Source organism: Spermophilus citellus (assembly GCF_964194105.1).
Source record: "Spermophilus citellus genome assembly, chromosome: 7".
Lineage (NCBI taxonomy): Eukaryota > Metazoa > Chordata > Mammalia > Rodentia > Sciuridae > Spermophilus > Spermophilus citellus.
Genome location: NC_138188.1, coordinates 74,305,180 through 74,322,308, shown reverse-complemented (window position 1 = coordinate 74,322,308; position 17,129 = coordinate 74,305,180). Strand labels below are relative to the sequence as shown.

Genomic DNA, 17,129 nt, shown 5'->3' with positions numbered 1-17,129 from the left:
TCCTTAGCTACACTAAGCCAGGGTGCAGATGATTAGTGTATGTGACATATTTGCTGAGCAGCTTTGAGTCCATTTAAAACTTAAAAATGCCAAAACTCACTTCTTTCCACTCATTTTCAGAGTCATTTTTAAGACAGAAAATGGAAGAATAAAGAAAGAATAATTTTAAATACGTAGGAATATATAAAAAGAAAGGAAGGAAAAAAGAGGGACTTACATTTATTGGGCACCTCAGGTTCTAGGAACTATAATGGGTACTTTGCATAGAGCATATAGTTTAGTTCTCACAACAACCTTATGATTCAAAAGTAATATTCCCATTTTACAGATGAGCAAAATGAAATCTTAGGAGCCTAAATAATGTATGCAAAATTATTTAACATTACATAGTAGAGAAAGAGTGGAATCTGGATTTAAATCCTAGTTGGCTTGATGCCAAGAACCATAATCTACAGATGCACTAAGTTTCTGAACCACCCTAACACATTGCAATGAAAATTTCAAGTTTCAAAAACAAATTAAAGTCACACACCTTTTGTGTTTCATCCTTTTTTTCTTGTTTGAGAATGTCAGTTAAGTTAATGAGCTTTTCCATAGCCTCAACTTGCCTATTCAGGTGCTTCAAATACATCCCACAGGCACGACAGTAGGACTCTAAAAGCAGGCCAAACCTCTGACTAACTGTTTTATTGTGCATCTCAGATCTAAAAGAAGAATGAAAAAAATTATATATATGTACATATATGTGTGTGCATTAAATTAGTATATATAAACTTAAAAAATAAGGAAACCCATTTTGTAAGTCCAATAAATGTTACAATCCTTCTCACAATAAAATGATTTAAAATCTTATCATTTAAAAAATATAATCAAGTTTCAGGTAGTTCCTGAACATGTCATTTAATAAACAACCATTTTTTAGGTTTATTTTAAACTACTTTTCATTCACCAATCTCAGCAAAAGACACAAAAACACACAAAAAAAAATTGAACAAAAAAATAATAAAATGATCAGAAATAACAAAATACAAGAGTTCAGTGAGTACTTTGACTTGTCTGGCACATAATTCACACTTTTCTACACTGTCTCAAAATTTAAGTTATTTCTAACCTAGTGTCTTGGTCCCATTTTTTTATTCGAACATTTAAAAAAATCACATTAGACATAGATTTAAGTTTATTTAAAAGAATATGGCAAAAAAAAAAAAAAGAAAATTCAAAAAAATAAATAAATAAATAAATAAATAAATTACCAACCCCCCAAAAAAAAAAAAAAAAAAAAAGAATATGGCTCATGACCTCTAACTTTGAATATAAAATACACTGCCTTTTGCAAAAATATTGTTTAATTTTTAACAATTTTTTAGTTGTAGTTGGACAAAGTAACTTTTATTTTATTTATTTATTTTTATGTGGTGCTGAGAATTGAACCCAGGTCCTTGCATGTGCTAGGAGAGCACTCTACCACTGAGCCGCAAACCCAGCCCTGTTATTCTTAATTAACCTTATATTCTAGCAAGAAACATGGGATTCTAACATTATTGTTCTGAATTCCAAGTTAAGATTTTTATTTATTTTGGAATATTTTAATCTATAATAGAGTGAAACCTATAGAAACAATAATATGCATCTAGCAAATTTTACTTAAAGTAGAATCAAAACCTTATAAAATATTTTAGCTTTCATTCATGTAAAAAAATTCAGTTTTGACTTTTACTGTTTAATTTCAAAGAGAAAAGGTTGAAGAGTTCATTACTGCTGTAATACATTTTCAGTATAGAAAATGATTCCACCCAAAACTAAAAGTGCATTAGTAATACATATTTATACATCTATTAGATGTATAATATATAAATATACAGAAAACAAGTAACAAACAGTGAAAGAATTCAGTGGAGAAATAATCTGACTTACTTTAAGTGCCAAAAGAAAAAGTGCCCAATCCTTTGATTTGTCAATGCTTTCTTGAGTAAAAATCTCACAAGCAGGTTATCCAAATATTGCTCATATTTCAGGACCTAGTTAATTAAAAGAACAAACAAAAACTCAAATGAATCAGGGTCTGTTTCTGCATAGCTGGATTTAAAGAAAAAATTTTAGAAACAAAGTACATACTATTGGTAATAAAATGAATTTGTTTTAAAAGCATAAAACTAGTTGATACAGTAATTTTGGAAATTGCATAGTTTTAGAATAAAACATTATTTTCTATTTTACATTATTTTACCTGTACTAGCTGAATCAGGTACTGAGAAAGTTTGTCGTCTGTTAAATATTTTTCTAAGCATCGAACAGCAAAACCTCGAACCATAGGATCTGGGTAATTACAATCCAGAAGCTCCATTGCCTGTTCAGGCTTGATTGGAGGCCAATCTTTTACTAAGCAGTACATCTGTGTATGAGAAAGACAATATATCATATTTTAAAAGTAAGGATAATTGTGAATAAACTTTTTTCAACACTATCTAGTCGTTGATTTTAGGGTTCATTTAGATAAAAAACCTTAAAACTTGCTTAAAATTTTCAATTCTAGCAAGTTTTATTTGTGAAAATAATGTGAATAGTGTTTTTTTCTCCACTATATACCATAACTAACCAATTGTCCATTTCATCTCTTAAATTTATGTAGTTTTTCTGAAAGAAAACAATTTGAGTAATGTACCAATTTTGTGCAACATTTATTTAATAACCTCAAATATGCATTTACCTGGGCTACTTCATCTCTAGAATTCCATTTAACAGACAGAAGCAATTTGGGTAGAATTTCAGGTATAGTTACGCAATAGTGTCTGTTGGGAAAAACAAAACAAAATAAAAAAACGTTCTTCAATCTTTAAGTTCCAAACTTATTATTACTACTATACCTTTTTAAAATCAAAAGAAACTAGTGTTTAACATGATAATTGTATACATATTTACTTACATACTTAGACATGATAAAAATGGCAAAGACAAAAGGAAATCCAAATGAGATAGTACTTACATTTAGCTGACATTTAAGAAAAATTAAGTATATGTGTTATCACTCTTTAGATCACTCATATTCACCTACTTATACAACTTGAATCACAGAGTTACCACTTCTGTTGAGGTTACTAGACAAAATATGTTTTAATGTAGTTTCTGCAGAAATTCACTGCAACTGCTTCAGTTAAATAAACCAACGTCACTTACATGTAGCAAGGTAATTTCTGCCTACATGAAAATAAGGTATTACACTATTACTTTGAGGACTTCAAGAAAAAAAATAACGAAAAGTAAATTCCTGAAAATCATAATATCTACACCAACTAAATCACAACTATTTTCTTTCTATTTTTCTTTTTTTTTTTTTAAAGAGAGAGTGAGAGACAGTGAGAGAGAATTTTAATATTTATTTTTTAGTTATCGGCGGGCACAACATCTTTGTTGGTATGTGGTGCTGAGGATCGAACCCGGGCCGCACGCATGCCAGGCGAGCGCGCTACCGCTTGAGCCACATCCCCAGCCCCCTATTTTCTTTCTTGAATTTTAAAAACCCCTAGGAAAGTCAGTTAAAAGTTTAAAAAATGCCCTGAGGAGTTAGTTGAGTAGTAGAATACATGCTTAGCATATATAGGGCCTTGTTCAATTTCCAGAGCCAATAAAGAATTTTTTAAGTTTTAAAAGCCTTAAAAGTCCACAGTAAGTATTAATATAGCATGTTTTTCTGTAAGTACAATATGTATACCCATAAGTTTAAAAAAATTCAAAATCATAAAAAAATTATGTATGCTTTATTTTGTACTAAGTATGATAAAAATATAGCAAGATCAACCAAAGTCAGTCCTGTCTTCTGTAATAAAAGAAAAAAACAAAAAACAGAGAAACTCCATCTTAATATTTACCTGTGGCTCCATAGAAAATCTTTCTCTTGCTCAGTGATTTCAGATAGAGGATCTCGTGTACAAATTGCTCGGAGTTGTTCTTTGTCATTTTCTCTTAATTCATTGTCTCTAGCTAGTCTGTTACTCTGTAAAATAAAGCAATATCTTAGATGATTTTCTTTGCTTTATTCATTAATGATCCCCCCAAAAAGCAAATTAATTTTCAATAAACTTTACACTGCTTATTAACTGCTAAAAATTTCTTCTCCCCAAACACGGCATTTTCAGCAACAGGGAAGAACCAATCTAAGACAGTATTTGTGGAACAAATGCAGTCACTTAACATGGTTAATATTACCACCAATCACAGAACAATAACTGCCAAAGTTAGTAGACCAAAATGGAATACTAGGGTATAGTAGTGAACCATTCAGCCTTTTTCCTGATGAGGTCTCTTAGTAGCATTTGATGAACTAATCTAATATTTCTGGTAAAAAATAAGAAGAAACAGTATAATAATAAAATAAAAATGTAAACTTTTTTTTATGTTTCTTGCCTGAGCATACCCTTAATTGCTGCAAAGCTTTCAAATATAAAAAGTAAAAATAAGTAAGAGAAAAAGGGAGATGAAATACCCTCTTAAAATACTGTACAATGAATGTCAGGAAAGAAAATAATGTAACTTTTTGTATAATTCCAAGTAACGTATTTGTTTCCTTTACATAAAAATATATTAACTGGATAATTAATAATTATGAATACATATCATTAGTATATTGCTCAAAACAAATATACACTCCACAGTAAATTTCAAAGCTACAAATGAAAGCAGAAATTCATGATACATGGCTTTTTATGTATTTACCTTGTTGGTTTATTCAACAGTGTGAAAAAATACTATTTGCACATATTTATTCAACAAGCATTTACTAAATATGTACTATGTGATTTGTCTTGTTCTTGCTGCTGGAGTTACAAAACAGTAAAAGACCCTGCACTAACAGAGCCTCCATTCAAGTGGGAAATCAAATAAATAGAAAGAAAAAAATATTGTATACTTGATGTAAGTATGCTGAGTTATATAACAGAATTACAGAGTAGCTACTGTTGACTGTGTATTTCAAATAGAACATAATATTTGATTTGTGATTCAAATGACAAAAAGAAACTGTCCACGTTTGATCAGCAAGACAATTGCAGATGGAGGAAACAGTGCAAAGGCCCCAAGGAGGGAATGAGGAATGGTTTGATAGAAGAACTGGGAGAAAGCCAGTAAGCTTAGCGTGTAATAAATGAGGGAGACTCAGACAGATAGAAGGTGGAGTTCACAGCATGTAAAATATACGGTTCTGGCTAAACAGTTTGGATTTTATTTTTAGTGACAGCTATTTAAGTTATAAAAGCTATAATTTAATTTATGTTTCATAAAGATTATTTTGGCCAGTGTGTGGAAGTTAGGAGACTATTTACAATAATTCAGGCAAGGGACACTATTTAACCCTCAACTTACTAGGAAAAGTCATCATTTCCACTTAACATCTGCATCCAAGGGATTATTTTATTTACTTATTTTTGTTTATATTTTTAATACAAAATAATTTGTAGTGATGATAAAAACAATTTAATATTTTATCCATTTTTATCCACATTTTCCTTGTTTTGAAATACAACTGTTAAATTATAAACAACACTGTCAAAATGAAAATCACTGAAAATTGATGGCTTGTAATTTTGTTGAAGAAGTTGGTCATCTTTGCTCAATAATTGCAAAATAATTACTTATAAATACCATCAGAATGATCAATTCAAGGAACTTTTAAAATTTTTACATTACCCTTTTCCTTCTAGTCACCTGCCTTCTGCATTTGTCCAATTAGAAAGTGTTTCAAGTAAATTTTGGTATTCAACATCATAAAAGATAAAAATAATAATGCAAAATATAAGGCTGTTTAGATTCTTGTCACAAAATATTGAGATTAAATCATTACCAGTGAATAATAATGGAATGTGAATATCAAACTTCCTTTTTGTGCTTAAAAATAAATTGTTTATTCATTGTTACCTTGAGTTTGAGAAAATTCACGTAGGATACTGTCATCTGACATTTCATTTGTATGATAAACTTAGCCATTATAATTAGAGAAGTATTTTTCGATTGGGGTGATTTTGAACTCCCTACCTCCCAGGGACCTTTAGTAAGGTCTGGAGACATGTTTGATTGCCACAACTAGGTGTGGTGATGCTGCTGGTGTCTAGCAGGGCAGAGGCCAGTGACACTGCTGTCCATACTATAATACACAGAATAGCTCCCACAACAAAGAATTATTTGGTCTAAAATACAGGACTGAGGTTAAAAAATAGTACTATAGAGTCCTACTGTCTGTCTCTACATTCCTATTATGATTTATCTAGTAATCGTGAATATTTTTCTCTTCAATTTTGTCATTGTGGGTGGAAAGTGAAAATTTATGTGCAATGAAAGCATAAAAAACCACAAATGAACAAAAATCCTGCAACGACAATGTCTATAGATTTATACCTATGAAAAAGATGCTGCAAGACATTGGGCAAAGCCATAAGAAAACAGAAGGGTCTATTTTATATAATAGTTATATTTATATCACTACTGTATTATCTTTCTATGCTATTATATCCTTCTGTATTTTCATACCTTTTAGTCTTTTTTAGCATAAATGAAAATAATGAATAAGGATGAAATAATTCCTAGGATGATGAAATAGTAAAACATTTTCTGAAACATAATTTAAAAAAAAGTTTCCAACAGATCCAAATGGTAAATGAAAAGAGTAGGTTTAATTCTATTATAAAAATAAGCACTTTTTAAAAAGAAAAATTCTAGTATGAAAGAATACAAGACACAAAATATCAATCCTTATAAATAGTTATAACTTCTAAAAAAAGAAACTCATATCTTTTAAATCATGTATGCAGGAAAGATATAATACTTAGTTTACAAAAGCAATTAATCAACTCCTTACTAGGATCAGAGATATAAACTGATAAAGTGTGCATCTTTGTGCTGCTGTTACTGTCCAGGATGGGCATATTTCAGGACCTCTTGGCCCATTATTCATTGGCTGGTCTATCTATAACCTACAACAAGGCTTAAAAAAAAAAAGTGATAAATTTGGAAAATGGGAGAAAGAGACACCAACGAACAAAATTATCTCCTCTCACCCTAACACCTTTGCCCTTGAGAAATAAGGGACAGTTAATGGTCCTTGAATGCAGTTATCTTGTGGTTTCAAAGTTATGGCCAAGATTAAACAACTGGATCAATATTTAAGTTCCACTTACTTTATATTCATTCTTTTCTGGAGAACCAGGACTAATGTGGTGAAGATTTGCTACTTCCTGTGCTTCCAAGCTCAACTAACAAAGTATTTAAATCTTAGTCTCAACTTCAAGGCTACTATCTCAGGGATCTTTTTTGAACCCAATAAACATTAGCCTTTCCCTTGTTCAATCCTTGGTTTTTGTTATCATACTACTGTTTTATTCCTTCATGCTGCTTACCATAAATTTTAATCTTATATTTCTACTTATGTCTGTTTAATGCCTGCTATTAACATTAGACTAAATACTTAATGGGGTCTGTTTAGTTTACACCTTTACCTCTGCCTATTCCAGTGCTTTACACAGAGCTGGCATTCAATAATATTTATTAAACAAATGAAGGAGGGCTAGGGCTCTGAATAGAGGAAACAGAGCTGCAGGAAAAATATCAACATGAAGAAAATTTTACTCTATTGTAATATTGTTCTAGAGCACAATAGTATTTGTTAGTATAACTAAAATTTATAAAACCTTGTCCACACAAAGAATATGTACACATATTTGCAAGAAAATGATCTAAGTATGCTAAGTTATATTAACAAGGAATTACTTAAGAAACTCAATTATTTCCCTTACCAGTCCTGCATGGGAATAACTAAATCCTGCTTCTCGGGATACAGACCAATTGGCATGTTCTTCAATCACTGACATATCTGGAAACTTTACCACACTGCTGAACCAATCAAACTCCAACTCTAAGCATGGAGTTTCCTAAGAGATGGAATAAAAATTAGTATGTATATATGTGTGAGAATATATGTATCTATACATGCACATAAATATTGTGTTTTATTGCATTAAAAAAAAAAGAAAACCATCTAATTTATAACGAAAGCTTACTTTATTTGGATTTGACCCAGTAACACCAATAGGGTTCAGCAGATCCTCTAATCCATGAGGTACTGGCCAAAGATTCAAAGCCATTTTTCCTGATACTAGGGTGTCAGTATAATCAAACAAGTTTATATTTCCCCAGGCCAATGGACAGTGTTCCTAAAAAAGAAAAAAAAATATTCACTATTCTACAGATTAAATTATAAAATGAATCTCAAAACATTTTTTCCCCTGGAAAAGAGATCTTAATGGCTGTCTCTATAACAGAAATATGAAAATCATATTGGTTTTTCAAAATTTAAGCAGTTTCTTTCCTTTTTCCCATTTGTGTTTATTTCCTCCTTTCCCATTGAAATTATGTTTTTAAAAATTATAAATAGGAAATATGATCCAGGAGGCATGATACAATTATTTGGATTCAGTCACTATTATTTAGTCACTTTGTGTATTTAAAAATTATATCAATATGAACTCAGGATATATTTATCCATCATAAATAAATTTCTAAAGCTCTCCCAAATTATTTTTCTATGATCCATTTATTTATTAATGTCTTAAAATAGGTTTGATTTATTGATTTTTTAAAAATGAAAAATTATAATTTTATATAATGCTATTCCATCAGAGGTATAATTAGGAGCTTTTGGAGGTAAACATAATTAATTGTTCCTTCTGAAATACTTTACCTCTTTAGCACCCTTTCGGCCTTTAACAGAGCAAATGGAAAGGCAAAGTCGAGCAGCACGAGGAAGATCAGGAATGTATATATCATAATTCAGCCATTCATTCCACCTTTGTAAAATTTTAAAGAAAAATAAAATTTACCAAAAAAGTTTTATCCAGAATATATAAATGACTCCTACAGAATATCAAGAAAAAGAAAAACCAAACAAAAAATAGGAAAGTGATTGGAATAGGCACTCTGTGAGATTATATTTAAATTGGCCAATAAACATGAAAAAGTAGTCAATATTATTTGTCATACACAAAGTGGAAACTAAAATCTTATGGAGACATCATTATACATGAGAATGCCTAAAACTATGAAGACTCATGATACTATGGGGTGGTAAAGTACTAATAGGAAATCCTACACACTAAGAGATGGGGTAAAATTTGCTACAACCAATTTTGAAAGCAAATCTATTAACAGTGAACATACATACACCCAATGAACCATTTCTACTTCTAAGAATGAAACCATAGAAATGTGTCTATTTGTGCACAGAATGTTTATAGAAAAATAATTTATAATACTCAAACTGCAAATAACCCAAATGTTTTTACAGTAGAATAAATTTTTATATTCATGTAATAGAATATTATATGGCACTAAAAATGGAACAACAGTTATGAACAAAATGGATGAAATCCTACAATTATTGGGTAAGAGAAGCTAGACACAAAAAATAGCACTTATACAAAACTGGAAAATAAGCAAAACTAACCCTAAATTGGTAGAAGTCAGGGAAGTCAAGGTTACCTTTGGGAAGGACAGAAAGTCAATAAATATATTGAGGAAGGGTTTCTCAAGTGCTAGTAAATGTTTTGTTTTTTTGACCAATATAGTGAATATGATATTTATAGTATGATAATTCATTGAACTACACAATTCTGATTTGTACACTTTCATGCACGTTTGTGTGCTATACTTCAGTAAAAAATCCAAGTTTTGCTTGTAAAAATCAAATAGAAAAGAGAAATTAGACAAAACAAGAATTTATTAGTATGATTATAGTTGTATTTAATTACTTTTATGCATAATGTAGTTTTATACAAAATAACCTACTGGTCTAAATAAGTCAGTATATAAATAAGATGAAGAATACAGAGAAGAACATATTTGAATTTTAAAATAATAACTTCACAAGAAGTAATAAAACTTAATTAATATTCATAAAATGGAAAGAAAAAACCACTATAAAAAATAACAAGGTAAAAATTACTCAAAACAAATTCTCTTAATTTACTGGATGTTATGAATGAAATTTTGTCTATATTTGGTAAACATTTTTGTAAAGATCCATGTATAATAAGTAGATTTAAAAAAATATTTTAAAAGCAATGGGGAAAGTATATGTACTTGAAAATCAAGACTGCCTAGAAGACGACATTATTTCTATGTTCCACCAAATGTGTGAGCCTTGTTTTTTGCCTGTGAAATGAAACCAATAATAGTACCTATCTAATAAAATTAAATGGGGCTGGGGATGTGGCTCAAGCGGTAGCGCGCTCGCCTGGCATGCGTGCGACCCGGGTTCGATCCTCAGCACCACATACCAACAAAGATGTTGTGTCCGCCGAGAACTAAAAAATAAATATTAAAAAAATTCTCTCTCTCTCTCTCTCTCTCTCTCCTCTCTCACTCTCTCTTTAAAAAAAAAAATTAAATGACATAATTTGAATGAAGGAATTAAAACAGCACATTGGTCCATGATAAAAGTTCAGGTGCTAGATAGGCTGAGGCAGGAGGTCTGCAAGTTTGAGGCTGGCCCTAAGCAACTTAGTGAGATTCTGTCTCAAAATAAAAATATAAGAAGGGCTGGGGAATGTAGCTCAGTGGTAGACATCCCTGGGTCAAATCCTCAGTACCCACTCCCCACCAAAATCATCCATTTATAGTAGAAGACTTACATTTAAAATGCAAGAATTCTAAAGGCAAATACATACATACATACATACATACATACATACATACTATTACAGAAATACAGGAAGAAGAAATGTGGGACTTAGAAAGTCCATAATATTTAAGAAAAATTAAAGGCATATCTACTTAAATTCACATATGATTTTTTTATCACTTCTAAATTCCTAGAATTGCTCATAAATTAATGGGGAGTATTCTATACATTTTCTAAGAGAGTTATGGCCTCGAAATCTAGTTTTAGCACTATGCTAATAGAATAAAATACATTTTTCTATTCTTCTAGAGTCCATCCGTTCCACAACACACATAAACCAAATTCAATACATACAAATCACTTTCTTTATTTTTAGAAAATGGTTTTATATATACAGTCTAAATTGATTCTAATTTTGAGGGATAACTAGTATGTTTATGAAGAAATCATTAAGTATCTGCTTTCTAATAAGTTCATATACCTCTGCTTTTTTGTTCTTGTAAACAAAAAAGTTAAAAAAATTTTTACTTAAAATTTCACAGTACTTCCATTGGGATTTTACCTTTTAGATTAGAGAATTCTTGAAGAAAAGATAATCAAATATAGCCCTTTCTAAATACCTACTTTAATTTGCTAAAATTTCAACATTTTAATCATATTATATTAAGTAAACCTGCCTTTAATTTTACTACCCTTTTTTTTTGGTACTTGAAATAACTAGGATAAATGTACCTTGGGTCACTGTATTTAGGGGTCTTTGCTTGGGGCTTGTTGAGCTCTTTAGATGGGTAAATTTAACAGTTTTCACCAAATTTGGAAAAATTCTGGACATTATTTCCTCAAAATACTATTTTTCTATTCTCATAACAATTCCATCCAACTGTGACAGACATGCAGTATGTATAGGAAATTAACTATTGTTTTAGCAGAAATTTGTAAAGATCCTGTGGTGTCTGTTGCTACAGTGTACCTTCTAACCTGAATAATGTATTTTTGACTATAATAGTCCAGGTAGGGTGAGGAACTACATCTATTCCCTCTAGTAAAGATGACTACTATCTCTTTAAACGTCACCTGGGCTTTTAAAGATTACTTAATTACAAGATTGGAATTTTCTCTTTTATTTTTCTAGAACTCAAGTCTAAACTCATTATGAGATGTACTTCTGGAGTAGTCACTTGCTAGTACTATTGCTATTCTATAATATCCTCTTTAATCTGTCTTCAGTGCCAATTTGAGTTCTCTTAAAATATTACTACTATTATATTTAGGGGTACACTGTTATTTCCAAACTCTATAAAACAAATAAAAGGATGATAAGCTTTTAAACTATACCACCTTTTATTTCTTCAATACATCTTGGCACTAATAATTTAAAATATTTCCAATAACTCTCCCTTTAAGAAATTGGTTTGTTCTCAAAGACCCTTTAACTGAATGCATAAATATCTATTCTTAGGACTGATCTGAAGAAAACTGCCTCAGAGTATTCTGGCTCTGGAATTATTTGCCAACTCTCATTTCTTCTCATAAATGGCAAAGGAGATAAGAAAATAAAATGCTGAGTTTTTGATCTAATGTGGAGAATCTTCAGGCCTAAACAGTAATCATATTCTGTTTTCTCCTTGAAACAATGGGAAAAGAGAATCAGAAAATTCCTTTGGCTGAAATTTTAGAATCAATAAAGTGATCCTACAAGCGATACTCATTTGACAAAAAGCCTTTATGTTCTGTATGTATATATTCAATTGATACTATTTGCATAAAACTAATGATGTAAAATATTTCACTTTATTGATCACCTTGCTAAATACTAATGTGACTTTGGAAATATACACTTACCTGGGATTGGAACAAGGAACTCTCTGAGTGTTCACATTGTCACATAAGGGTTCTCCTCCATGGTAGATACCTGTTCTAACATAAATCTGTGGGGGAGGGGGAGAAAATAAGTATGTATAAAAATTTGTATTCAGATAAAGCTTTTCTGTTCTCCTTTTCTTCACATGTAGAAATTAATACTGATATAGATTGATCAAAGTTTGCTGTTGTTTTCATCCATTAATAATGATGAGACATCAGGCTATTAAGACCCATAGTCACTTTTAGCTAGATATGTTAATTCAGAGTTGTTGTACTTCAGAAAGAGAAATTGGTGTATACATTAGGTATTTCTTAAAACCTTTGGTAGCTGGAGCAGCACCCTATAAAGACATGTTTTGTAATAAATCACATGAATATTCACACGAAGTGGGATCATTTTGGTACTGGAGATTGAACTCGGGGGCATTTTACCATGGAGCTACATCTTTGATGGTTGCTATTTATGTATTTTTATTTTGAGACAGGGTCTCACTAAATTGCTGAGGCTGGCCTTGAACTTACAATCCTCTTGCCTCAGCATCTAAAGTTACTGGGATTGCAGGCATGTATTAATTACCACACTGGGCACTAAGTGGGATTAATAGTGAATATAAGATGATTTACTTTAGGTTGGATTAGATTTTATTGCTAAACTAGTTCTATAGAACTTTTGGTTTTAAGAATTCAGAATTATCAATTTTAGAATTACAGACTTAGGACTGAGAGATATGCAAAAACTGAGTAGATGGAAACTCAAAAGGAATTCATTATATATTTTTATTTTCTGAGATTTGAGTGTTTTTTTTTTTTCTCTAGTCATCTGAAAACATACTGTAGGTCAACAGGCTATTGTATAGTTCAATAAAAAACTTTATATAAAATTACTTGTATTAAATAATAACATCAGCCTTTGACCTTACCTTATCAATGTCTCGAATATTTACATTTACATAGGTTGCACAAAGAATTTTTATTCTGAGTGCGCTATTTATAACCCAAAGGGATTTGGTAGATGTTTCTCCATTCATATATGGTGTAGCTGTGGAGATGCGTCTAGAATAAGATGGCATTGTAAAACAGTCCATTGGCAGTTGAGAGTACAGGCTTTCTTTAGCCATCAGCATCAAATTGGGCATCCTCCCAAGCATTATACAGCTTCTTATATACTGTAAGAGATTAAGAAAAGAGGAAAGAAGCCATTTCCTGTAAGGTTTTCCATTTTAAAAGCAACATGCAAGAGTATTATGGGAATTTACATACTGATTTGCAAAAGTGATTAAAAAAAATCAAACATTGTAGACTACATTTCTTTCCAGTTACTTATTTGTAACATTTAAAACATTAACATTGGGGAATTAAATGCAGTTAGGTTGTAGCACCTAACTCCCAAATATTAGTAGGATACTAAATTGAAATGGTAGTTAGGATAGAAATTTTTAATATAAATGCTATGGTACACATATTATAATAGCCTATTTTCTTACTTATAATCCCCACTAGACCATAAGTAACTTGAAGGCTAGAACCATGTTTTGCTTGGGACTATAAATCAGTACTTGGTATGTGCTTCTCTAGTTGTTTCTTAATAAACAGAAAGGGTAGGGACATATTACTAATACATCTTAATAGTAGATCATGGAATTTTTTTCCCAAAATATCTATTTTAATTATATTCTACTGCCATTACTTGGGAGAGGATAAAAATTATAAAATACTTCATATTTTGAGGTAAGGTAACCACCCAAATTTTCATTCTGTTAAATAATTATAGTATAAAAATTAAACTTACAAATGATATTTTCCAATATTTATTATTATCTAATTTTCAAGAGGTATGCCTTTAAAAAAAAGAAGAAGCCAATTCTTCTGTGATTACTTTTTAAATTTAAAATCAATATTTTTGAAACTTGTTACTCACCTTATACTGACTCAGAGGATATTTTTCTAGAAAGTATTCATCACATCCACACACTTTTAAAATATATTTGCCCTGATATTCTAAAACACAGAGTTTTAGTTGTTCAGAGGATAGCAACATACTTCGAGTTTTTTTCCTGATTGCCTCAGCAATTACTTGTTCTGGCACACAGTCATGGTTGATTTTTAGAGTATACTTCTGCTTGTCATTATTTGGCGAAACTATTACCCAAATCACCACTATTATTTGTCCTGTAACAGGAAAACATTATTAGATGCAATCATCATGTCTATTTCATTTTTCAAGAAGCAAATTTCAAGTAAGTACTATCCATTACTCTAAACATAATCATATATGATTTCTAATCGTTCTAATTAAATACAGGTAAATACCTGTTAGAAACAAAAAATGTTCATATATGATCAGGTTGCCAGACCAGGATCATGACTTCTGTTCAAAGCAAGCATGCAAAGCTGGAACTACTGGGTCACAAGTACCTAAGTCTAAGGTAATTTACATTTTAATTTAATTTACATTTTAAACTGCCTGACAAGGGTTCAATGATGGTTTCAAAGATTCAATAGTTCCTAAAGTGAAATACTATGGGAAGTAAAGAAAGAATGGCACAACTAACTTATAGATGCTGAATTAGAGTGTTGGAAAAGATAGGGGAGGAAAGATTGTAAGATAAAGTTAAGTCAGGAGGTACCCCCCCTCCCGAAAAATATGTGAAAATGGAAAGAGTCCAACTTTTCAACTCTCCTATATGTTGAAAATTTTCAAGTGAAAAGAGCACTCTATTTTACAAAGTTTGCTACAGGAGAAAAGAATTTTGAAAGATCTTATGCTACACTGCAATAAACTACTTTGAATAATATGGGTGAGATAGAAATAAGATGTCTTAAATTAACTCTACTAATAAAATTTTACATTAATAAAAGCATGCAAGGTATTCTATGACTTCAAACTGAACTTTTACTTTGTTACCTTGAAAACCAATTATTTATCTGATAGAATACTTATTTCTAAAACAGCTTGCATATTTTCATGTTCACTTAATTCTAGAAACGGGTTCATTAAATGTCTAGTACACCTATATATTATCAATCACTATGATCAGACTTAATTATTGCACTTAATATTAAAATTTTTCTTTTATATATAATACATGATGATGAGAATGTGTAAAGTTTTTTATTAAGTTTCTAGTTATACCTGCTTTTATCTATCAAAAGATAATCAGTTCTAATTCTGTTAGTACTCTAAAAAACAGTGAATATCATATTCAAAGTTCTTCAGTTTCAATGAGATGAAAATTCACCAACAGATCAGCATCATATCCATACAATTCATTCAATCAATAAATTTTTACTGTACACAAGTTATATATTTAGTACTCAAGTATATCTTGTCAGTACAAGAAATCCCTTCCTTCAAGAAGTTTATTATCTAACTAGGTTTTTTAAAAAAAGGACTGTATAGAAGAAATAAAGACACGGGTAGAAGATTTAGCTCTAGTAACAATTACAGTAGACCCAAAATTATCTTACCTTTATCTAATTTATTATATATGTGCTTTGGCAGTTCTGGTGAAGATTCCACATTTGGAGGATACACATACATTGCTCTACTATGAGGTGAATTGAGATCCCTAAGATCCACAGCTTCTTTACAAACATTCAGAATATTTCTTCGGAAGTCCTGTACTTCTGGATCTTTAACCATATCAAATTCACACACTGGCATACCGATAACAAAACCTTGAAAATATTATATAAAGGATGTAACATTTTATTAAGCACACAGTATAAACAGGTTTCTTACAAACAGGGACTATATAGATAAGAAAGGTCACAAAAGAATTGAATTTGTCTTGGTTAAAAAAATCTGTGATGAATACATAAAGCAATAAACAATAAAATCCCTAATATTTTAATATATAAATATATTATAGATATAACAAATCTTAAGTCCTCCTATAAATGGTATTTCATAAATAAAACTTTAAAGAATATCAAGGTGTTAAAAATAGTTCTATAGCTCAATAGTCAAAAATACTTCAGATTTTAAAAGATTTTTTTATAGAGAAAGCTATTTATTTAAGATTATACAGATACTGGTTCAGACAAAGATATTTCAATAATGAGACAATGGTTAGGCTCCACAGTTATTTGCGTTTTAGAATAAGATGACAATGCCATCTAGTTGAAAATTATACCATACCAATTTCTCGATTGAGGATCTTTTCTTCACGGTTGCCTACTGGTTCAATAACTTTTAAAAAGGGTTGAAAAAGCCGAAGGTCACAAAGTCGTCTTGTTTCATCAAAAAATTCTTCCCTTTCTGCTTCTTGGGTAACACTTACGAAAATGTAAGAAGATTCATCTTGAAGAAGTTGATAGAGAGGGTATTTTCTTGCTTCTTTAAATAGTTCATGCTTTATAGTTATTAATGTAGCCTCACGGAGGCATTCTAAAGTCACTATCATTCCATTTGGTAGTAAACATTCTACTAGGATTCTTGGGGGCATCAAGTGGATGCCCCACAGTTCACCTGATGATGGTCGTGGAGGCATTGTTCTGATCCTTTACAAGTTTTACATATAAAACTACTTTAAGAAATTAGATGTATGGCTGTTCCAAAGCAAAAACCTAAATGAAAGAAGGAAAACTTCTGTTAAAAGAGAAA

The 17,129-nt window shown here is 30.6% G+C and overlaps 1 protein-coding gene across 2 annotated transcripts in view; it reads right to left on the bottom strand.

The window, feature by feature from the left end:
* The window catches only part of PIK3CA (phosphatidylinositol-4,5-bisphosphate 3-kinase catalytic subunit alpha), a 74,150-nt gene that overhangs the window by 10,235 nt on the left and 46,786 nt on the right, over window positions 1–17,129 (bottom strand). For both annotated transcript variants that reach the window (XM_081301229.1, XM_081301228.1), the window contains exons 2-14: window positions 16,665–17,092; window positions 15,992–16,201; window positions 14,442–14,692; window positions 13,444–13,689; window positions 12,503–12,588; window positions 8,723–8,828; window positions 8,043–8,195; window positions 7,779–7,913; window positions 3,867–3,991; window positions 2,708–2,789; window positions 2,228–2,392; window positions 1,915–2,018; window positions 533–704 (exon numbers count right to left, since the gene is read on the bottom strand). In XM_081301229.1, the coding sequence (XP_081157355.1) occupies window positions 533–704; window positions 1,915–2,018; window positions 2,228–2,392; window positions 2,708–2,789; window positions 3,867–3,991; window positions 7,779–7,913; window positions 8,043–8,195; window positions 8,723–8,828; window positions 12,503–12,588; window positions 13,444–13,689; window positions 14,442–14,692; window positions 15,992–16,201; window positions 16,665–17,016 (2,187 nt within the window). In that variant the 5' untranslated portion in view covers window positions 17,017–17,092. The remainder of the gene's footprint in view (window positions 1–532; window positions 705–1,914; window positions 2,019–2,227; window positions 2,393–2,707; window positions 2,790–3,866; window positions 3,992–7,778; window positions 7,914–8,042; window positions 8,196–8,722; window positions 8,829–12,502; window positions 12,589–13,443; window positions 13,690–14,441; window positions 14,693–15,991; window positions 16,202–16,664; window positions 17,093–17,129) is intronic.